Source organism: Athene noctua, chromosome 4 (genome assembly GCF_965140245.1).
Source record: "Athene noctua chromosome 4, bAthNoc1.hap1.1, whole genome shotgun sequence".
Lineage (NCBI taxonomy): Eukaryota > Metazoa > Chordata > Aves > Strigiformes > Strigidae > Athene > Athene noctua.
The window spans coordinates 7,087,253-7,110,782 of record NC_134040.1 but is presented as its reverse complement, the minus strand read 5'-3'; the positions used below and the strand labels follow the sequence as shown (position 1 = coordinate 7,110,782).

At 41.1% G+C, this 23,530-nt stretch overlaps 1 protein-coding gene across 4 annotated transcripts in view; it reads right to left on the bottom strand.

Moving 5' to 3' along the window:
* Positions 1–591: 591 nt before the first annotated feature.
* Positions 592–23,530, bottom strand: part of POLR1A (RNA polymerase I subunit A) — a 41,310-nt gene continuing 18,371 nt past the window's right edge. For 2 of the 4 annotated variants that reach the window (XM_074904334.1, XM_074904338.1), the window contains 16 exons: positions 23,330–23,428; positions 22,263–22,415; positions 21,995–22,077; positions 21,074–21,239; positions 20,331–20,552; positions 18,666–18,880; positions 17,894–18,061; positions 16,824–16,959; positions 15,672–15,829; positions 14,604–14,718; positions 13,843–13,959; positions 12,922–13,203; positions 12,107–12,307; positions 10,791–10,908; positions 9,392–9,556; positions 5,916–8,615 (listed from right to left, as the gene is read on the bottom strand). In XM_074904334.1, the coding sequence (XP_074760435.1) occupies positions 8,470–8,615; positions 9,392–9,556; positions 10,791–10,908; positions 12,107–12,307; positions 12,922–13,203; positions 13,843–13,959; positions 14,604–14,718; positions 15,672–15,829; positions 16,824–16,959; positions 17,894–18,061; positions 18,666–18,880; positions 20,331–20,552; positions 21,074–21,239; positions 21,995–22,077; positions 22,263–22,415; positions 23,330–23,428 (2,544 nt within the window). In that variant the 3' untranslated portion in view covers positions 5,916–8,469. Of the gene's footprint in view, positions 1,069–5,915; positions 8,616–9,391; positions 9,557–10,790; positions 10,909–12,106; positions 12,308–12,921; positions 13,204–13,842; positions 13,960–14,603; positions 14,719–15,671; positions 15,830–16,823; positions 16,960–17,893; positions 18,062–18,665; positions 18,881–20,330; positions 20,553–21,073; positions 21,240–21,994; positions 22,078–22,262; positions 22,416–23,329; positions 23,429–23,530 lie in introns of those variants that run through there. The other 2 variants (XM_074904336.1, XM_074904335.1) reach the window with 2 other exon arrangements.

Genomic DNA, 23,530 nt, shown 5'->3' with positions numbered 1-23,530 from the left:
GTCTAAACCTTCCCTGGTGCAACTTGAGGCCATTCCCTCTTGTCCTATCGCTTGTTACTTGGTTCAAGAGACTCATCCCCCCTCTCTGCACCCTCCTGTCAGGGAGCTGTAGAGGGGGATGAGGTCTCCCCTCAGCCTCCTCTTCTCCAGACTAAACCCCCCCAGTTCCCTCAGCCGCTCCCCAGCAGACCTGTGCTCCAGACCCTGCACCAGCTCCGTTGCCCTTCTCTGGACACGCTCGAGTCATTCAATGGCCTTTTTGTAGTGAGGGGCCCAAAACTGAACCCAGGACTCGAGGTGCGGCCTCACCAGTGCCGAGTACAGGGGTAAGATCCCTTCCCTGTCCCTGCTGGCCACGCTAGTGCTGATGCAAAACTGATTTCTCACCTTACACCTCTCTGAGCACCCCAATTTTCCCCTGTACACCTCCAGCTCAGCATCCAGGATTGGGCAGTGCCCTATGGATGTCCACCTCCCACCGGGAGCATCCTCAGGCCTCACCAAACCTGTGCTGCAGTGCAGGGTACATCAGAAATGATCCAGAAAGGCAAAGCTGAAGGAGCTAGGGGGATGCCTCACCTAGGCTTAGTGCTCATCCACGACAGGGTTTCAGAATCTTCTTTTGCTGAGGGACTTACAACCCCTATCTTTCATACCATGGAAAAATGCCATAGATCTTGAAAAACAGATAGTTGCAATCCTGTTTTGAGGCAGAATTTCTCTCTATCCTTCTGGATGAGGCGGCACAAACACTAGGAGGAAAGTTTCTCTGGTCTTCCAAGAAAGTGCTGGTTCCCCCTCCCTTCCCCTGGGAATGGAGCCGACCTCCTCCCTCCCTTATGCCTACAAACAACACATCACTTCCAGCAGCAGCACAGAGTTCCAGAGCAGAAAAAGTGAAGTTTCCCTGCCCTGGGCTAGTGGTTAGGCCACTCAGGTGGTGCATCTGAAGCCCCTCAGGGCACTGCAGAGAGCCTAGAGCAAGTCTCCTGCATCCTCAGTGGGTGTCCTCAACACCGGGCTCATGGGCACGACTGGACATGGTTCACCTCCTCTTCCCTGGGCGTGCTGTGAGAGAAGTCACATTTACTTTCTATTAGTTATATTACTATTACACACTTATCTAAAACTTATATTTATATTATACAAATTATTATATTACATTATACAAGTTACATTCATACTATTATTACACACATCTACAGGGGTCTTCAGGGTGAAGCATCATCTGTGCTGCTGAGCATGCTATATAAACAGCAAGGAAAAGCGGGGACTGAAGGTGCACAAAGTTTCCACTGTTCCCTTCTGCTGAGGTAGCATGTTGCCACATGGCAAGGTGCGGAAGGTAGATCTCATCCTCACTTACTGCACAGCGGTTGTCTTCACACCTCCAGACCCCAGCCTTCACGTCCACCCCAAGAACAGCCATGTTCAGCACTGAAACCTTCAAAACACTTTTTGTATCTCAACCCTTCTGGGCAATGTTCACAAGTTCTTCTGTCTGACCTAATCCCAGAGAAAGGTTTTGGCTTTGGCTTGATCCTCCTGCTGCCAGCCAGTCCCAGGAGCATCGTCCAGTCACCACAATCTGACCTTGTGTGAAGTGTCCCTGAGGTGTCACATGCCCTTGTACTTGCCAAACTCGTCAGCAGATGAGGTAGCTTCCAGATTTGAGTACTTACTGGCAAGCTTCAAATGGTTTGTCCAGAAAGGCTCCGAATGATTAAAGATCTCTTTGAGCTGTGTTGTTGCCACTGCTTGGTTACTGACCTGCACAAGCATAACAATGTGGGAACCAAGGATCTGGCAAAACAAACTTTTCTGCTCCCTGTCTTCTAGTATTTAGCTTTGCTTTCGAGATGAAAGGACTAATTCCTATTTCTATCCATTCTCATTGCCTGATTTAGGATTTTTTTTTAAACGTTTACTGACAAGAACAAGCCTTCTATTACAATTTATTAAGCTTGAACATAGCTTGCTTTCCAACTGCTGTGCAAATAAATACAAGCTGATTCACTGTTGGCAACACACTGAAAAAGTTTGTCACCCTATCTTGCAGGTAGCAAATCTGGATCAAGTGGCTGCTTTGTACTATACAAGCAGGAAAAAACCCACAGCATATGCCCAGCTTGCCAAAGCACACACAATCAGAAGACGAGGATCACTGCCTCCTTTTCTGGCTGAGTAACTCTAAGTTCTTCTATTACATCTTTAAAAAAAGCCTCTTGCCCCAGCTTTTATACCTGCACATGCTAACCAGCTCGTCCCTGGAGCACACGTTCAGTCAAGCTTATAAACGTTAGCTTGTTTGCTATTATTAACAGAGAGAACACATAGAAAGCATGCAATTTTGGAAGCTACCTTTTCTTCTCTCACTCCTGCCATGTTTTTGCAGTCTTAGGGTATCCTGGCACCCTACAGTGCAGCAGACAGTTAAGAGAAGGGATGGTTCCCAGGGAAGAAGCATTAAGAGTGTGGCCCGTGCCAGCACTGCATCCAACTTCTCGGTCACAGACAAATGAAAATGCAGCATACGTACACAAACTGAAGGAAATCACAAGATGTGACTGTCCAGTATTGGTTTTGTGTTATTTGTGATAACTGTCAAAGTAACATCAAAGATACTTGAAGTAAGGCTTGTAAATACTGTGCATTCAAGAAAAAAAGTCAAAAAGAGCACAAAGAGTTCTCAGTGCCATCTGCTGTGTTTCTTCAGTGCTTGGCCTGCCACCAGAGAGAAGCAGGTTTCCTCAGCAGCAAGCAAAAAAAAAAAACCAACCAAAAAACCCACACTGAATTCTGATTCAGAGCAGTGTTACAACCCGGACTGGGAGCCCAGGGAATTGTAAAGGTTTCATGATCCCCCTGAGTTAAATTAAGGTGAAACAACACCAACCAACCAGTTAAAATGTCTTACTTGCAGTAGAAATGCTTGAACTTGGAAAAGGCTAATATGCAATGGGGTCTCTTACTGATAAATCTCTAAGAAAGAAAGGAAAGAAAAGGAAGGGAAAGGAAGAGAGTTAAAAAGTCCAGATCACCACCCCAGGTTCCAGCGTTGTCTCAGGTCCGGCAGTCTTGGGTGGTGGGTGCACACCCAGCAAAGTTTTCTGTTGTCTTTTAAGTTCATCTTATCAGCTGATTAGCAGAGTAGTCCCAGAGAGGCAGGTATTCCACAAACTCATTTCCATGAGAGACAGGGAAAAGCTGGAGTGTGGATTCTGCGCATACACTGAGGGGGAATGGGGTGCACCAACCCCCTCATCCAACTGAGGTGGTGGTCGTGCTCGCTCCCCCACGTTTATTTTTACCTCAGTTTTTGCTTAGGACCATGTGGTGATGGTTATTTATCTCTTATCAGTCTTTTAACCTGAACATCTCATTTCACTCAGAGCATGTTTCCCCGCTTTGAGGCTTATCTAAGGAGCTTGGCAATACAACCACAAGGGAGTGGGGGGTGCAGCCTTCCATACACTCCCACTTCCCTGGGTGACGTTCCTTAGACTAATCACAAAGGCCACAGCTTGTCCTTGAGGGTTTTCTGTGCCAGTGAACGTTTGAGGCACTAATTCCTTCACTTCCTTACAAGCGGCAAGATACTTACTTGGAGAAAAAAGAAAAAGGAAGCCCCAATTACGAATTCCCATCTTATTTACATATTTGCAAAGCTCCATTCTCACATTCCAAAGGGGCTTTCTAGCCTGTTCTTTTGGCTTTTCAATCATGACCTCCTCGTCTCCATGAAATCACACGTGCTGTCAGCTCTTAAGGGTCCTTTATGCCAAAACTGACTCTATCTTCTTACATAATTACAGAGCAAGAGCGCCATCCATTACTGCAGCGCTCTCCCAGACTGTGCTTAGGGGTAGGCAGCTCACGCTTCCTCAAAGTACTGTACAGCGACAGCAATCAGTGCAAGGAGCAAGAAGAAAACCTTAAAACATAAAAAACCTAACTGTGCAGAGGTGCGTGTTGTGTGAAAAGAAATGGAAGTTTTCTGACCACAGGAAGCAGCACGTTTCTTCTACCTCCCTTTTCCGCATGCATGTGAATTTTAAGCAAACCAAAACTCCTGTTTCAGGGCAGTTTAGATGATTCCCATGCCAAACCACTCATGCTACGGATTAAGAGTTAACTGCTACCTCAGCTGCCTCTCCTTCACAGTATAAGTCCATTTATTGCCAAAATATGTACCATTCTCCAACCTTGGAGACCCAGACTCATCCGAGGACCTGCCATTCTCTCCCTGCTATCACTTTTGTGCATGAACAGCCACCTACTTTGTTTTCCCAAGCAAACATGAGACAAGATCTGAAGTGTAATGTTAGGGGCTTTCCTACAGTACCAGTTCTTTCATTACAGATCAGACTAGTTTTTCAGATCCTGTGCCTAAATTTTAAAGGCAACTCAGAACTGAAAAGACAGGTTGGCTCATCCTGCCTCGGCCAGAGCACATTTTCCAAACAGCTCTATTTAAAGGATCATCAGTATGAGATAACCCAGCAGCAGGACTGACTGAATTCATCACCATTTCCTGCACAGCTGATTCCGCGGGGAGCAAGAAACAGCAATTTGACACTCGATGTGGTGTAAAGCAAAGGACAGTCACTTCAGTACGTTTTCTTAAAATGAGACTATGTAATATTTATAGGCACTCTACTGCCCTGCTCATTTAGCATCCATACCCTTTGCTCCCCTAAAGTGTGTGGGCTGACTGCTGCCTCCCACCACACAGGACTACTTCTCACTGCTGAAGCAGCAAGTAATCCAGAGAGGATTGCTACAGGCAAAGCTGCCTCGGGAGCTTCAGACAGCAACAGAAAAGCAAGCTCTTGTCAAGAAAAGGACATCAAGTCACTTGGGAGACTCAATCTCTCTTCAGTTGCAGCACAGCATGATTTCACATACACACATTTCAAATACACAGAATTTGTATGTGGGTATATTATACCAAAATATAAGACTTGTAAATTTTCTTGTGTTTCACGGCTCCGTAACTCTGAAAACTTCATTACCATGACACAATCAAAACGACCTCTTAAGCTTCACAGAGAAGCGACATGAACACTTGGATGAATGAGTGATTTAGGTCAAACTCTGTAGAGAAGTAAAGGATACTGCATCTTCAGATAGAAAATGTGGCACAGATGCTCTTCACTGCAGGACTGTGAATACCTCTTGGGGATCTTTCTCAGCAAATGGTCTGTAACAGTACAGACTGTAGCCTGAAATTAAGTCTTTTTGTTACCACGTTTGTTCTTTCCCATCTAACCATTTGTGAAACTGTATCCAACTAATTCTTTCCCGGCCGTTTGCAGAATGACATGTTTTTGAGAAATACATAGCAGTTGCTAAGATTGGAGAAAGACACAAGGAAATCTTTTACCAAGATCTGCAAAGCGAAACTGGAGACCTACACAGACAATGCATTTGTTAAGCTTCAGCACAATTCGCAGCACATTTGACCCAGATTCAAGGGGCTGAAGCAGAACAGAGTCTATCAAGATACTCTACTGAGGCTCTTTCACAGTCCCAAGCCAATGTCTCCCACTATCTGATCTGATCTCCTTTAGCACAGCTCCATTGGAAGTAGGAGCTCCTCAGCTGCCTAAGTGAGCTCTGGCGCTTTTCCACTAGCTTAGAGGTTCTGCTGAGAATGATCAGGGCTTGAAATCTGTTAGAAAAACTTGCCTACATGGTAGTGAGCAAACTCCAAAGAATTTTAACTATGTGTGCACGCTGCATTCTGATTAAAAATCATGTATGAAAAAGAAAGTCTGATTTCTGAAGAGTGGCTAAGAGCTCTCAGCCATGCAACGTTTAACAGCCATTAGAGTCAAAGCAATGGCTGTTGGCCCCATGACAAAATTCCCTTGGTAACACAACCACATAATAGGGCATTCAGAGTATTTCTTTGCAATGTCCTTTATTAAATATCCTCTTAGATACAGAATATTTAAGCAAAAATAGTTTAAAAAACTCTGTCTCGGTAATTCTTACAAGAGTCGTTTGTGTAGTCACTGTTACAGCAGCTCATATTGCCATTTAAGGAATAAATCTTTATCAAATGTCAGGTTACTCACTGTGCAGAGATCTATTCCATACAAAGAAGTTGTAAGAGTAGGCATTGGAAAATGCCTGTAGAAACCACGAAAACTGAATTTTGGTCTTCAGCTAATAAAGAAATTTAATAATTGTGTCACAGACACATAATTCTTAATAAATGAAGTAGCAGAATAGGAAAATGCATCCTCTACAGCTTACAAAAGTCATGGCAGTGCACACACGTACAGCAAAAGAAGAGGATAAGCTTCAGCACAGCGCTGCCCAGCTACACCTGCGAGCTCTGAATGCTATTTCCAATACTCTAAATTTGTCACACAACAACCCTGTGGCAACTGGCACTACCCACCTAGATGGGAATTCTGCCCCACAAAAATTAAGACAGCATAAACAGATTCTGCTTTGACTTCTGTTTCCACAGCTGCTGCACAGCCTGTTGGGAGACCAAGACAGTCTCTTTCATTTTATTCTTTCCTATGTAAATCAATAATCCTATTTTTTACATTAATAAACAGTAAATAAATGTTTCTTTGGATCAAAGGATAGCTCCTAAAGATGCAGATGCATTCTCATTAAATAGATTAGGCTCATCAGGTCCTGCTGGCACAGGGAAGATGACAGGGGACACAGCACACCCTCGCTGCGTAGCTGTGGAGCATACACGTCTCTTACAATGAACGTTTCAATCAGGATCCTTAAGTTAAAACCGAAACACTACGTAAGGGGTTGCTTGAGGTCAAACAAACCAGTCCCTCCTTTAACAACTTTTCCAACCACTAGGCATGCAGAAGGGGATCGCAGTTCATCATGGGCACCTGTAACGGAATTCAAACAAAATCATACTAGGATGTTTCCCAAAGGTTTCTAAAAGGTCAGTGCTGAAAAGAAAACATTTTGGTTTACATGCAAGAAGTCATCTGGTTCAGCCCCTCCTAGTTTCAGAAAGGCACTGCCACCTGCTGTTCATATTGAATTTGTATTTCTGAGTGCAGGAGTCCAAACCTCTTCCTACCCCTCCTACAACTATTATCTCGTCCCGATCTTTTTGTTAAAGCAGAGAATTAGGCCACACATTACCCAACTCCCCCTATTCAGCATGAAAAGGCAACACGTTCTGAATTCTAAGAGAACACAGATTTGACCTTCCAGTGAACACATTTCGCTGATTAAACAGATTGCTAAAAAAAAATACATCAGTGAGGCAAAACCAAAAAGATTCCCTTTTCATTGCTGCCTTTTTCCTTTGTTAGAGTGAATCCTTTTGATGTGGATTTTAAACCCTTCTGGCTAGATATGAAGAGAACTTTTCACTGGAGAGACATTCCATGAATTCCTTTGATTTTGTGGTTACTCACTGTAGCGAAATAGTGTCACAGAGACCTGGAAGCTCTCCAGATGACCTGTCTGGCTACGACTGGTTTGCTTTCACTGTTTTTATAAGCATCCAGGCAGTTTTTCATTCATCCTAACTACAGCAAGCTGGAATTTTGTCATTAGAGCAGTTAGAAAACTGGAAATAAAATCGTTAAACTTTTGATAAGTTTGGGTCATCTTTATTCTACCGAGCAAAATATACTGAACTTCCTAACATACAGAGGATGGGGGAGGAGCTGCACCACAGCACAGCATATGGCACGTGCTTGCTGCTCTGATCTCAGCTACAACTGAATAATTAAATAGCTGCTCCTAAATGTCTCAGCTGAAGGAAAAAAAAAAAAAAAAGCTTCTTTGTTAGATCATTAAATAACTATCCTGAGTGCTTACATGATGTTAACAAGGAGTTATTCTTTGAGCAAATAGCCAAAGGGCTCTTGCTTCTGCACACTAAACCCTGATCAGTGTCTGCTGGGTCACACCAGCACTCTAACGGCACTTCTTACGTTAGCTGTGCGCAGCAGTCACAACCCTTCTGTTTTACTTCTTGTTGATCAGGGCCATAAGCATAAACTTGACTGCACAGTCAAGTGATCTGTTACATTAAAGCAAATTAGATCCAGACTGCTGCACTCCAAGTTATGACTTTGATTTCCATCGTGGTGAAATCAGTAACTCCCTCATCAGTGTAATCAGTGTAGCTTTCCTGCCATTTCATTGTGCCCTTCTGTCAGTATGCACTTCATGTCTTTATTCATAATATTATCCATAAATAGAATTATGTTTCACCTGGCAAAAACCTTATCTTTTTTCTAGGTCAATATGTGATACAACATGAATCTGGAGAGAGAGCACAACTGTGCACAAAACATCCTCTATTCAATTTCACCCCGGATTTACACTTTTCTCTTCTGATTTTCAGATTAATTTTAAGTCAACTGTAACCAATACTATTCCCAAATTACAGTATTACAATCCTAACCCAAATTACCTTCCCAGAAAAGGAACAAAACAGCATGAACAAAAAGAAATTCAGTGATAAAAGTATCTCTGACATCTGTGCAAGCTCACTGAAGAGATCATGTTGAGAGCTTCTCCCATTTGTAACAGGGAGCAAAGGAGGCAGCACAGGAGCATCCAAGGAGAGCATCCAACTGGCCAAGTGACAGAAACCAAGACTATTTGCAAATAAAGGAGAGAGGTAATTAGTATCCAAAGCATGAAATGAAGCGAACTGGCTAATGACAGACTGAAAGCACAAGTTTTTTGGATAAAACTCCTAAATGTAGATGGCTAGTGCCACTTCAAATGCCCTAAAGAATCCCTGCAGCCATGTGATCTACACCTTCCAGAACAGCACTAGAGGGCAGAACAGATACTCTTGTGCATCTCAAATGGCACCAGAAACCTACCATGAGACAAATTAATCTGATCCTTTGACTGTGTTTCAGAAAAAAAGATAGGAAAGTGCTACAAAGCAGAAGAAAACCAGAATCAAAGTCACCACCGGGAGGACTGTTCTCACAATCAAATTCTGAATAGCAAGGTTAGAGAAGAATTGAAAATATGGAAACTATAATAGCGACATAAAACCAAAGCAGAGATGACAATATTAATAGTAGAAACAGAAAAAGGCAGATTTAGTAGTCTGTTATAAAGCTTTGGTATAACAAATCTTAACAATCTTAAGGTTTGTTATAAAAATGCCTATCTAATTCATAAAGAAAGGAGTACCAGACCCCACAAATTACATGTGGGAGCTGACTTCATTTAAGCTGACAGAATTCTATTAAAAACATCTGGAACATTTTTGTAGGCAAGGGCTTAATTAAAATTTTAGCCTCTGGCATTTCTTCTAATGCAATTATGCATTACTCAAAATAGTGGAAAGTTACGATGAAAACAAAGCATATGTGAAATGCTGCAGCAATATATTTCAAACTAAACCATTTACCCATCATTGTTGCTTCCTTCAGGAATTTGTAGCTGGTTTCAAATGTCATCTGTTGCAGAGGGGAGGAGTTGGACTGAATTCCAAAACGATTCAGCGGTTTATAAAATCCTTCAAAACACATGTAATCTGCCACAAGTGAAAGGTGCCGAGGGTCTACCACAATTCCTAAGAACACAAGAAAGAGCAATCATCAGAGCTTTCAAAGGCTAAAGCGTTTTTTTCTAAATAAATCAGGTCTAAATTAAACCCCCTGAATCTAATCAACATGGAGAACATCTCTATTAACATTCTTCTGGCAGTCACACCTCTGTGCATAGCTGGTTTAACTGCTCCCCTCAAATATCCAAGAGGGGCAGATCTCTCTATAATGTAAAACAATCTCTCTCAAGGGAGACTAAAATGTCAAGAATGTTGTAAGGCAGCAGTTTCTCTCCATAAAAATCAGTAAGGTCTGCATCATCTTTGTTTATGCAGAAGGGGATCACACATCCATCTGTCTGTATGGGACAGAGCCAGCCCCTCACCTGCTGGCCTGCACTAGCTAGGCACCCGAGGCAGAAAGGGTTCTGGTATTTTCCGTGCATGATATTAAGCATCCACAAAAAAAAAACCCTAACAACCATTTAGGCTAAAAAGAAATATCACTTACTTTTAAATAACGCTTGTGGAGTCGGTGTGATGGGGGATCATTAGCAGCTCTGTCAACATTTACCTAGCTGGTCCCGAACAACCTGAAGGTCAGACCACTCTGGGCTGCCAGCTGGCAAATCTGCTTGATATAACTGGTTGCTAAAATTCCCACTGTATTAACCTTCCATCTTTTCAGTCATTTCATTCATAGTAAGACTTACTTCCCTTAAGGCAAATTCAACCCAGCCCGTGAAGTCAGGCTTCTTCCCTAAGCCAGCTGCCTGGACTCTCTGAATAGGGCAGAGAGGAACATTCAGACAAAGCAGTGCAACTATTTTAGGAAACATATAAAAACTCAACTACAAAGGGAGCCTAGTCTCCCATGATTAAAAAGACAGCAAGACAAGATTAATCCCACTCTCAGGGCCACTGTACTAGCCTAACAGCTTCCTTAGATGTCAATAGTTAATTCATCTGGACCTTCCAGCTTGCAAAGACTAAATATACCAGAACAGAAAAACTCTGTGAAAGAGTAGCTAAATTCAACCTTGTCTAGTGAATTTTCTACTGATTAAATGGAACCTAACAATTAACTAACAAAGTCTCCACAAAAGGCACTATAATGATTAATACAATGACTAGGTGCAACTTATAAATATATACATAAATGGAAAAATCATGCAAAAGCACAACTTTACAAGCACTGTGGCTGGGTTTTCCCACGTTAGTGATAATAAAGACTATCTTTAGAAATACAAAGAAGCCTTACCATATACAGCAAATACATCTTTTATTTCCTTTATAATCACCCTCAGGGCAGACTCAATTCCATAATTCTTAGCCATGGCATGAATATCATTAGAATAAAGTCTGTTCATGTCCAAAATCTGGAAGTAAAAAAAACCAGATACAAGTTAGGACAGTAGTAGCCCTCCATTTCCAAATAACTTAAGACAAGCTAAGGTAGCTTTTTTCCTCCATATTTCATGAGCTTAAGCAGCACCAACAGTTACAGAACAACTATGAAGCAGCTCAGAGGACTACAAATATGATCGGGGGCTGGAGCCCCTCCCCTGTGAGGACAGGCTGAGAGTTGGGGTTGTTCAGCCTGGAGAAGAGAAGGCTCCAGGGAGATCTTACAGCACCTTCCAGTACTGAAAGGGGCTGCAGGAAAGGTGGGGAGGGACTCCTGATCAGGGGATGTAGGGAAAGGATGAGAGGTAACGGTTTTAAACTGAAAGAGGGTAGATTTAGATCAGATATAATGAGTAAGTTCTTCCCTGTGAGGGGGGTGAGGCCCTGGCACAGGTTTCCCAGAGAAGCTGTGGCTGCCCCCTCCCTGGCAGTGTTCAAGGCCAGGTTGGACGGGGCTTTGGGCAACCTGGGCTAGTGGAAGGTGTCCCTGCCCAGGGCAGGGGGGTGGAACCGGATGATCTTTAAGGTCCCTTCCAACCCAAAACATTCTGTGATTCTGTGAAACACAGACAGAAACAATTCTGGGGATTTATGTTGAAGCTAGTGATCACAGCATTATATACACAAACAAGAGTACTGGAATTGACACCCACCACAGGAGAAAATGATCTGAAAATTAGAAAAAGCAAACAAACAAACCATCCCAAGCAGCAGAGGAACACGTTAAAGCCTTCCAAGCAATGCCCTGTATGCCTCAGCCAGCCAGAACTTTTAGCAAAAGCAGTAGAGAAGATGTAGCTTAAAACAATCTTGTATTCGTAGAGTTATGGGCTAAATGGCGTAACAGAACTATTCATCTCCAAGTACTACAATTCATTAGATGGAAGAACTCCCTCAAGTAACATTTAGAGACAGTTGGAAGCATGGTGTGAAATTATCTGTCATTAGACACTGGGCTGCTGCACAAAAACTGATTTGCAAGCTGCCCTTGAGAAAAGGCTCTGCTGAGCTCTGAACACATCTGTAGGGTAAAAACAAGGAGGAAGAGAGTTTAATAGCTGAAAAGGCTGCACATCACTCCTGCTAAATGTAAGTGGCATACGTCATCCACCATCTCTCTGTAGATCACAAAAGATCATTCAAGTTTGGGATTATAAATAGATTACGTACATCAGAGTATCTGAACAGCTCCACAAGGTTTATCCCTTCGGTGTGCAGAACAAGTTCCTTCTCTCCTTGCTTATTGGTACTTTCATTCAACAAGCATCGTGTGATTCCCTTCACTTCATGAATGACTGTGCTTCGTGCAAGAGACACAAGCAAGGAGGAGAGATCGAAGTACACCTTCATCAATGGAAGCATCAATGAAACCTAAGAGGGGAAAAAAAACAAAAAACAAACCAACGCAGTGTTGTTCTGTAAGGAAGCTCAAACATCAGGCTCAACAACCAGCCTACTTTTTAGGCAAAATTACCCTAGTTCTGTGTTTAGGAACATGCACATCTGACTAGAATTACAGCTGAACAATACTAACAGGAATACTCCATCCCAGAATCTTTCATCCACATTGCTCTGAACTTACACTGACTGGGGTTTTTTGGGTGGCTTTTTCTGGGAGGTGGAGCGTTTGTTGGGTCTTTTTTGGTTTTGTTTTTTTCCTTTTGTTTTTTTAAGATGTTTAGACTCTTTCAACAGTCCAGCCATCACTTTTATTCACCAATAATTACACAATGGTGCATCTTTAAAGATTAAAACACAATAAACCTGTCAAAAACCCTGTTTTTAAAAAGAAGTTTCATCAGGCATTCTGAAAGTTAGAAGTTACTAAAGATTCTGTCAACAAGTACACTTGAACTGCCACTTTCCTATATTAATACAGGAGTGCCAAAACAGCAGCACTGCACTGGAAAGATCCATTTGTTATGAGAGCTACATGCAACGATTGCACAACCACACACAGTTGTTTCCAGGCACCACCATCTTACCTCACACCAAAGTTCATTTTCCATGTCAAATGTGTAATTCTGTATTGATGGGTGACTGTCCAGAACAGCATTTACTCGCAACTCTGCTGACTGATGTAATTGATCTTTCTCTTTTTTAGTCTGAGACATAAAGGAAAGATGTTGAGATTCATCACCATCTGCTCCATTCTGATCTTCTTCAGCACCAGGAGTCCTTTCTTCTTTATCTGATTCAGCCTCTTCATCTTCTACATTCTCATCAATGTTTTCTTCCCCAATCTCTTCTTCACTCTCATAATCAACCTGCACAGAAATAATGTATTTATCTGAGCCAGAACATGTACAGAAACAAAGCACACCATGAACAGTTTTATTCATGAATATTCTTGACAGCTGAGTTGCAAGTATCTCACGTATGACACAATGAAAATGCAATTCCATTGCAAAGAAAATAATATAACAGATTCAGTTCAGTCTCTGTTTCTTTACAATTGTGCCATTATTCCTCAATAGACCCCAGGATGCTACAGGTTATTGGGATTGTAGCAGAATTTAGTTTTCTCCCCCTGAAAATGGCTCCTCCCATAATCCAACTCTGATGATGGGATTCCCTCAAGACTTTCAATTACTCTACCCTCTTGCTGAAATGACAGCAACCCATCTTTTAAGCAGTAACTATGAAGTAGTGAAAATGGAGAAACATGCAGAGCCAGCGAGAATATTCATTAAGAACCACAGTAAAGTTTTAAAAACAGTCCTGCTACAGTCTTCCCTCCATCCAAATCAAAACTGATGAGCACAAAGCAGAGACTTTCCCATCTCAAGCGGGGTTTGTTTTTCAGCATTTTGTTTCAATGGAAGCTTTCCTTCCCAATCAAACCAAGGCAGAGGAAATTGGGAATTAAAGTGCAGTGCTGAGCACCGCACCTGGAAAACCATTACCTCTTCTTCCTGGTTCTTCCTCCGTTTTGCTTCTGTAGCATCACCATCCCCTTCATCAGCTTCTGCATCAACAATGTTCTCTTCTTCCTCTCCTGCAGCTTCCTGACCATTCAGTGTCTAGAAATCCATGCCAGACCAGATAATCAGGCTGACTGCTAGGAAGCATCAACTGCATCAAGAGGCTTTAGCCAAACATTTGGAATTTAACAAGCCCTTGTTCAACGTTCTGCCTTCAAGGACAAATTAATTTCTATAAGCCCACTACTATAAAGAAATAATGAAGTTATACTCATGATAACTTTAACATTAAACAACATGAATGTCTACAAGATAGGTAAGTTATCACACTGTTTATATGACAGTCCTTGATGGGAGAGGCGTGGCAGAAGGAAAATGCAAAAGACTTACAATGAAAAAATAATCTTCCTCAGAGTTTTGACAACTACTGCTACAACAGGACATTGATCCAGGAGCAAACAAAGAGTACTGTGGTTTTATTTCACTGAAGCTAAAATAAACAGACATTTTAAGAGTACAGTCTAAAGTAAATTGGGATTTAATACAAAATAACTTTAATCTCCTTGTTAACTTTATGAGAATGCAAAGACAGCTTATGGATAAAGAAAATATTTAAGTAGTGATTTAGTATCCACTACATCTAGTATTGTGTTCACGGTGAAACTTGCTACTCTTTTCCAAATTCTGGTTCTCAAAACCAGGAAAAACAAGTGAGGCATTTTTCAGATAATGTTTTTCTGTACCTTGTCATGGTCACCATCTAGATCTTTCTGAGTTGCCTTCCGGCTGCTGACTTCAGTAAAAGATGCCATCTTTGCACTCTTTCTTTTAATTGTTTCCAGCAAAATTTTAAAGAACCTGAAAGAAACAGCAACCCAGAATGTCACAGCTCAGCAGTACCACAGTCAACCTCAAGTTGTCAGAAATTTTTTTTTTTTATTTTTTTTTATTTTTTTTTAAGAAGTCAGTGAACTCACGACAGAACATATTCTCTAGTGGATGCAAGAGTACGTCTACGGTAAGTCAAATAATTTTTCTTCTCATCCCTTTCCCATTTCTTTAAGAATCAAAAGGTTGATATAATCTCTTTTGGAATCACAGATGTAGCCATGTGTCCAAAGCTTAAAATTATAAGCTCATCTGGATCTAAAATCTGCACATCAAATTGACCTTCAGAAGAGATGGTTTACTAGTGAAAATTTTTCTTTTTTAAACCAACAAGAACATGCAAAATCATTAGAGTAACCTGGCTTGAACTAACGTGGCCTGAAGGAGGAAGAAATCAATGAAGGCTTCTGGCAAAACAAAAATAGCTTTCAATAGACCTTATCATTAAATGTTCTACTTTTAACGATACAAATTTGGACAGACATGGGGAAGGAAGCTGGGGAAAAAAAGAAAGGGGGGTCGGGGGGGAAAGGCAGCTTTTTCTGATTTATTTAAAGGTTTAGTTCTGTTCAGTGAGTTCTGCCCAAGGGATACCTGAAGTATTCAAACATTTTTTCTGGTAATAAATGTTAAAGCATCTAAAGATAAGGAATGGGTTGTTGCATATATGGCTCTTCTCCAGTTCTGTCAGAGATGTGAAAGATCTACCTTAATACAATTCTGCACTGTCACTACCACTTCAGATCCACAGTTCTATTCAAGACATAAAAAGCAACTGTGTAGATGCTTCTGCAAAGCACATCTGCAGGAAGCTGTTGCTCTGAAAGCCACAGCAGCAGTAATAAACAACATGCAGTGACCCTTAAGAGCCCAGGGAAAGGCAAAAGAAGAGCAAATATTCAAGTATCTGAAAGCAAACTCACCTTGTTTCCATGAAGTGTAAGATCTGCCTGGGCTTCACACATTTCTCCTCTCGGTAATATTCATGGGGCAAGAAATGGAATTTGATTTTGTAGAGGCGATGTTTGTTCTGCTTGCACTTCACATGCAGGGATTCCTCTATCTCAACTTTCTGCAAGACCTACAAAAGCCCCAAGTAGGAATATTACTCCTTTGATGAAGAGGCTGCATTTACTTTCTACAATTCCAATGCTTTCCACGGGAGACCAGAATTACACAAGGCTAACTGGCAAACTTCTCTGGAGGCTCTGTGGCAGCTCCTGGGCAAAAGGACTCTACACCATTGCATTCTTTTTGGCTTCAACTCCTCCCAACAATTAACTCAGACAATACAGGGAGAACAGCCTCACCTCCCACCTGACTCCTTCACAAGAGGCTACACTTCTCAGTGGGCCAAAAGCTTCATTTTACTGACCCATGCCCATTAAGCATGACAGTATTTCAGCACAGAGCTGAGTCTTAACTCTATCCTTGCTGCTTTCAACTTGAAAGAGTAAGACAGAAGAGGGTAGGGCATGCAGGAGAGCACAAGAAAGACTGCACTCCTAGGAAGAGAGGAGGCACAGCAGACTTCAGTACATCAAGTCTCCACAGAACCACATGTTTTGCTTCTGTTGAGCGCAGCCACTTGTATGAGTTTAGGAAGAAGTAGGGGATGAACAGAAAGGTCTCTACTATGCCAATCACAGCCAGATTAGCTTGTCTCAAAGACAAAACAAAACCCCTCCAAACCTAGAGAATGACAAAAATGAGCCTGAGAAAAAGCCAAACAAGGCTATGGCAGCAAACATAAATCCTTCCTCCCATTATACTACTGCTATGTCTGAACTATTACCCTTCTTTTATGTTCTATAGAGTTCGGAGCCTTTGACAACGCAGGTAAATTGAATTTAAGTCCAGATACAGCCAGAGCAACTGCAATTCCTTTCAATGCTCCACTTCCTAGCAGATATTGCAGGTCCAGTATGCAAGAGGTGAAAAGAAAGGATCTTCTCATCTTGCGCTCACAGATAAGCCTTTGAAAATGGAAACTGCTACAAAGCCAGACTAACTGATGAGCTCAAACAGGTTTTGCTTTACTGACTCCCAAGGGATACACTGAATAGGAGGCTCACCTCAGCTAAGCACACTCTTGTGAGCCGTTTCTTAAGCTGTTTCACCTTCTTAAGAGCTTTCTTGGTATTGAACACAGGAACACTCATCATCGGTGTTTTAATATTTGCACTGGCCACCATCAATATCTCCCGCAACCTTTAAATAAAGAATGATCTTTCAAATTAAGCGATAAAAGCAGTACACAATCAAATAAATATCTAGTTCATTTAATTAGGCAGCATGCAGCAACTGTCAGTTCTAACAAAGCCATATGCATTGAGAGCTGTGGCCACCATTGCACTGCTCCTTTTCACTTTTTTGGTTCCTCATCAGGCACAGCACAACAGTAGCTCTGTTGCCTCAATTAGATTATCACCCCAATTACGGGAAGAGAAGAAAGATGATAATAAATTGTTCCCAGAACAGAAGAACTAATGAAGCCTGTTTCCTACAGATGCATAACGTATGCTTCCTCATACTTTCTCTCCCTCCCCTGCTGCTCTGAAGTAACACAGCCATCCTCCACCTAAGGCATCACCCTCCTATGCAAAAGGCCAGGGCCAGCCCCCACAACAAGCTGATGACTGGCTGGTAAACATGTGTGTACTGCTAAAGTCTGTCACCAAACAGAAGAGCCAAGGGGAACCTGCCTGCTATAAAACAGGTCTCTTTCTACATAGGTGATAATACTACACATGCCAGACTTCAAAGTTGCAGTGAAATTTTGTGAAAGATGTAAGTTTAAAGTTAAAAAAAGTTAAAATGGGGAGAAGAGGTCAGCAGAGGGCAAACCCACAAAGCACTGTTTCTTTAGGCTTACACTGGACTGACTAAGATACAGAAACAAATAAGCCATTTGCTGTACAGCAGATAAGAATAAGGGGGCTTCACAGGTATTTTGTATCTGGAAAATGAATCCAAACAACTGTAAAATTGTAAAACACTAAAATAGTTCTGAACAGGCACAATTTAAAATTAAACTGAAGGATCATTTGCCCTCAAGATTACACATATACCTGCCAGTGAGATTAAGCACTATTATGTTAAGTGCCAAAAATGGCAAAGGACCCACCAAGAACGATCTTCTCACCTTGGAATACCCAATGTGACATTCATTTCGCCTCTGCCAGCAAAGTGGAAGGTGTTCAGAGTCATCTGTGTGGAAGGTTCCCCAATACTCTGAGCTGCAAGAAGACCCACAGCTTCTCCTGGGTCACAAAGAGATCGCTGCCACTTTAAATACAACAGATCCTTTAACCTGAAGACAGGAAATAAGAGGTTTAGCTCAATGCAGTATAAAATAAAGAACTCATAAGAGACTGAAACATTGCTCAGTTCAATAAAAGTTATCTCTTTCAGCCAATTTCTCCTGGTAGTTTATGGATAAATACACTCCAGAAACTGTAAAATTGTCTATCGCCATCTGATCTGACAAACACAGCACATTAACACAGAACTGGGGCCTTGGCCAAACCATAGTTAATTTCTGCTGCTAATTCCAAGAATATCAGAGTCCATTTACTCCCACTTGCTCATCTCAACTGCCTTGCTAACTCCAAGGCATGGCAAGAGCATATTTTGAAGTGTTTATGTATTATTTTATATGTATGGGGACAGCAATACATTGCTGTTATCGCATAAAGCCTTTGCCAAAGCCCTCATCAGGACAGAAAATTCAGATGTGGAAGAAATGGGTAACCAGGTCCTTTCCACTAGAACCATTCTGAAACCCACTATTTTGTCTCATGAAGGTCACAGCAAAACCGAGAGTTGATAATGACTTTTCATCTTTAGCGAAAGTTCAAAAAAAGTATATTGGTTTATGGCTCAGCACAAAGAAGTAAAGACACAGAAATCATTACCTATCAGAAGAAAGCACTGGGCACATATAACTTAGTCTGTTCTCTGATTCCCATTTGTTGATATATTCTTCAACTCCGCTTTCAAATGTTTCTGAAACAGATGCAAAGTAAGTATCTGGACGCCAAACACCAAGGCTTGGGTCGGGACACTTATTTGTTTTCTTCAGATACTTTCGTCGTTTCTTCTCATCTAGTTCATACCACATCTTCAATAACTGAAAAAAAGAAGAGATTTTTAAGCAGACTGGTTTATCCATAAGATCAAAACCAAGTAACACTGCTTCCACCAGCAATCAAGCAATGGAAAGGAGGAAAAGATTACCTGCATAAAACTTAAGGGTGTACTTAACACAGCAAACAGCTACAAATGTGGTCTTCTCCATTTTCTGATATTTAACACCTTTCATCCCAAATGATTTCAAGATTCTTTAAACGTTTGAAATAGTCAAGCTTATCTATCCATAGTAACTACTCCAGAAATCAGTGAAATACAGCCCTCTAAGAATGATTTTAACTTGGGAGTGAGCCCCTCAAAATACTTAAGTCTTTAATTCTAGCTGACTACCACCTCGCCTGTCTAAAGCTGGCATGACAAAGGACCTTCTCTGATTCTCAGCTGTCAACATTCAAGCCCAGTAGTTCAGCAAAGACCTTACACACAGCTTGCATCTTATGCATGCTGATTGGTTTTATTTCTATTCTTTGGTTTCCTAGTCTTTCAAGTAACATTTAAAACGTTGCATTTAATAAAGGTAAAAGTTAATGACAACTTAAAAAAAAAAATCAATATAGAAAATGAGCTAATCTTTTATATGCCTTGCTGTTTTCCAAAGGAGGATCTGGTTTCTGACATGAAAGTCTGTCCACTGAGCTTTATAATATATTGAGACAGAGACAAACATGTATCTACATCTACCTATTGACTGAAAGAAAAAATAAATAAACCATAAATTGATCCCCAGGCCGAATTGTTTTGAATGTTATCAAGTGCCAACAGCAACATGAATTCAGCATAGGTGAATAAATGAACCAGTGATTAGGTGTAACATTTGCAGACAAGCTCACAGAGTTGTGCATCTCAACACCTTCAACTTGGAGTTTCATGTTAATTGTCCACATACTACCAGGGTAAATTCCTTGTGAAAGCAAGGATGTGAACCAGCTCCTTTGTGTGCATACACAGAGTCTTCATTAGAAGCTATAACATATAAATGTACAAGAGCCTTAAGCAAGAGTACTTTTTTGAAACACTAGGCAGGGCTGGATCAGTCCTCTGATCTCTGTATTTAAACAGGTTCTCATCCAGCTCACAGATATCTGTCCATCCAAGAGAAATCTTCTCTGTGTACATGAAAACAAACCAACCCACCACTAAAAAACCAACCAAACAAAAACAATCCCCTAAAACTACCCATAAACATGGGCTGTTTTTAAAAATCATTTTTAGCTCAGAGGTTTTGGCCTCTGCCCTAGCACTAGGGCCCACAGACTTTAATAAATGAATCTCAGCTTCACCACTCACACAGCTGATGTGATTCCTTCAAAAGGCAACTTGCGTTAAGGAGACTGTGAAACAGTCTGGGACATAAAAGAAATCTAAAAGAAAATCATGGAATTCAGCAACTTTTTTAAAGGGCTCAGTCAATTCAACTGCTTCTGTGTTACCTGTAAAGTAGCAGGATCTCTTCCATTTTTGATTTCTCCACCTGGAATCTGTGCTTTTACACTGGCCATTTTCTTTTGGGAAAACAACAGAAAACCTCCTTCTCTTTGCACAGAGTTTTGGTGCCTGGCTCGCCACTTTTTGATGGCTTTGAACTGCTGGTTAGCTTGGTGAGACTCTATCCTTGCTAAAACTTCATCCAGATGGTTTGTCTTCTGGATTACCTATAAGAAAGTTACTTTTATCATTAATTCTTCTCTTTATGCTCACTGTAGCAAAGAAGGCAAAGCAAACCAAAAAAGTAATCTGCTGCCACTCAAAATGTTCAGCTGCTGTAAAACATTTTATAATTGGTTTTCAACCCAACTGAGACAAAACCCTTTATATCTTTACGTGACTATTGCCATTCTTTAATAAGCTGTGATGATGTAAAAGGAAGTTAACCAAACTTGACAGACTGAAGAGTAAAGTCATCTGTGTTGAATCCAAGTGCAGAATTAGAATAGACGAGAATAAGAAGAGTGCTTGGGGCTCTGCTGAAATTGAAACTGCTTAAATCATTCCACAGGCTTAGGATTTGCTTCCATATTTTGAATACAACGGCAAACAAAAAAGTAACTCAGTCCGACAGTGACTGAGAGAAACAACTATGCCACTGGATCCCTAACAGATATGCCAGATGCTAACCATGCATTTCAGTCTCCCTCTTCACCCCATGCAAGTACTTAAGATTTAGGTGTTGTACCTCATAGTTTTCTGCAATGAAAGGAAACTGCTCAGGTTGTAAGAACTGAGTTTTAGGGATATCAAGCCCATCTTCTCCATACAGAAACTGCACCACACTGCCATCACTATCTCGTACAGTCAGGTCATACTGAACTACCAGTCCTTCCAAATGTTTTATGATACACCTGTTCCAGAGGAAAAAAAAAAAAAAAAAAGAAAAAAAACCCAAACCACTGTTAAGAGGCTACAAAGGAACAAGGATGATATAACTCTAGCATGAAAAATACTGTTTTCATTACTATCTAAGTGGACTTAAGGGCTGATCAGGAATTCTGGAAAGCAAAAATCATACAGACACAACACACAGATGAAACGCATAAAGATACTGCAAAGCTTTCTGCATGGTGCTCCCTCCAGTTTCCTTGCACTGAAGTGACTTAAAACAGCAAACTACTCTCCATTTCTCCTGTCACTCTTCAACAGTTGTCTGAAAGAAGGGGGCATCTCACCTTTAGAACCCCTCACTACCCTCTGAAACAATTAAAAAGTTCCATCTTCTATATACTGGAGATGTTGCTTGAATAAAGATGAGCGCCATACTATGTGGCCAAGAAAAACTAGAGTTGCTTGAAATTTGTACATTTTTACTTGTACCACGAAAAAGATTTCTTCAAAAAGAAAAGTTGCTGCTGCTATGTGCCAGAAGTAAGCTAGAGATGATAAAGTTCCACTTGATCTAGTCCTCTATAAAGTTTGCCTTAGAACAGACATCCAACACTCAGTCAACACTCTTCCACAAAGCAAGTACACTGAAGGTAATATAAGCAGTACAGGCACTTTTTCCAGTCTACAGTACCCTACAACAAACCCCAAAAACTCCACCCAAAACTCCAAACAAAAGGACCTTTTAAAGGCTCAAATTCTAAACCAAGCCTCTTACCTCTGTAGGTACCCAGAACGGCTGGTTTTGACAGCAGTATCCACGAGACCTTCCCTGCCAGCCATGCAGTGAAAGAAGAATTCCTGAACATAAGCACAATACCATCAGCATTCTGCTAAGAAGTACACCAAGACTGGCAATTTATGCTCTTTCTCAAAAGCTATATATGAAATTTGGGTGAACAAAGTTGATTTATCACAGACACTGTGTATTAAATTACCAAAATTTAAATAGACTTCAGCATAAGCACAAGCAGTATTAAACTTACAGAAGGTTTGATCCCAGTGAGAAATCTGCCTGTCACGAATCCTCCTGAGCTAGGGGAAAAATCATAAGGCTGGAAACATGGCAGTGATTTGCCAGATGCCATCAGCGGGGGTCTTCGACCTTCCAACTCAATCTGGCCCAGCAAGCAAGAAATCTAAACGTGGATAGGAAAAAAAAACCCCATCACTTTTCCATCCAACTTTTTGCTCACAAAAAAGTTCAACAATTTTTCTTGAAAAACCTGGTAAAAAATTAAAGTGTTCACTAGATGTTCTTCAATTAAATGTCAACACGTTCATTAAATGTAATTGCTACTGACAGGCAGAAAAGACATGTAGATCTCATCTGGTCTTTTTAAGTTATTCCAGCCCCCTGTCTCATCCTCAACATTTCCATTCTCATTCTGTATGCTTATTTTCATACAAAGAGATGTGAAACTAAAAAAATACTGTAAATATTTTTTAAGCCTCTACATTACCCTGACCACCTCTCAGCAGCGTACTAAAACCAGAACAAAAACCCAAACAAAACCCACTCTTGAGCTTTGATCATTCTCTCTCATCAGAGACAAAAATTTAGATTGTCTTTTCATATAGTGTTTCTTGCCCGCTGTCTGTGTTGCAGAAGGCAAAAATTAAAAAGCATCCTTGCCATTTCTACCAAAATCAAAAGTAAGATTTAGTTGTTCCTATTCAGCAGTAGAGAAAGGAAACAGAGGGGTCAGTCTCCAACAGGGGCCAGGAAGAGGTCTTTCTCCTACAGTAGGTTTGTTTGTATAATCTGCAGCATTCCTTCTAAAAAGGTGGTCTGCTCTGTCTATAAATCCTAAGGTTCTGAGAACTGATTCAAAAATAGAAGGTTATAATAAACACTGACTCTCCTCCATCACCCACTGAGGTCTTTTTTACACTCTTCTAAAATTTTTCCATGCCAAAGGCCTCTAATTCCTCAAGGCCAGAATAAAAATCTTGCTTCAATATTAATCCACACAAGATCTTCTAAACTGCTTACATTCTAGGACAAATCTCATGAACACCCACAGCTGCTAGGTATTCTGGCTGTCATTACCTGCATTGTATTTACAGTGGATCCTTTGGCTCCTGACTGTACCATCAACTGCAAATTGTTCTCTGGAAAGCTCCTGTGGAGACCAAGGGGCATACAAACCTGTAGAGAGTTGTGGTGGGGTAAAAGGAACAAAACCAAACCATTATTAATAAAATAATAAACCAAAGCAATTCCTGTTGAAGGCTTTTAGAAAGTGAAAGG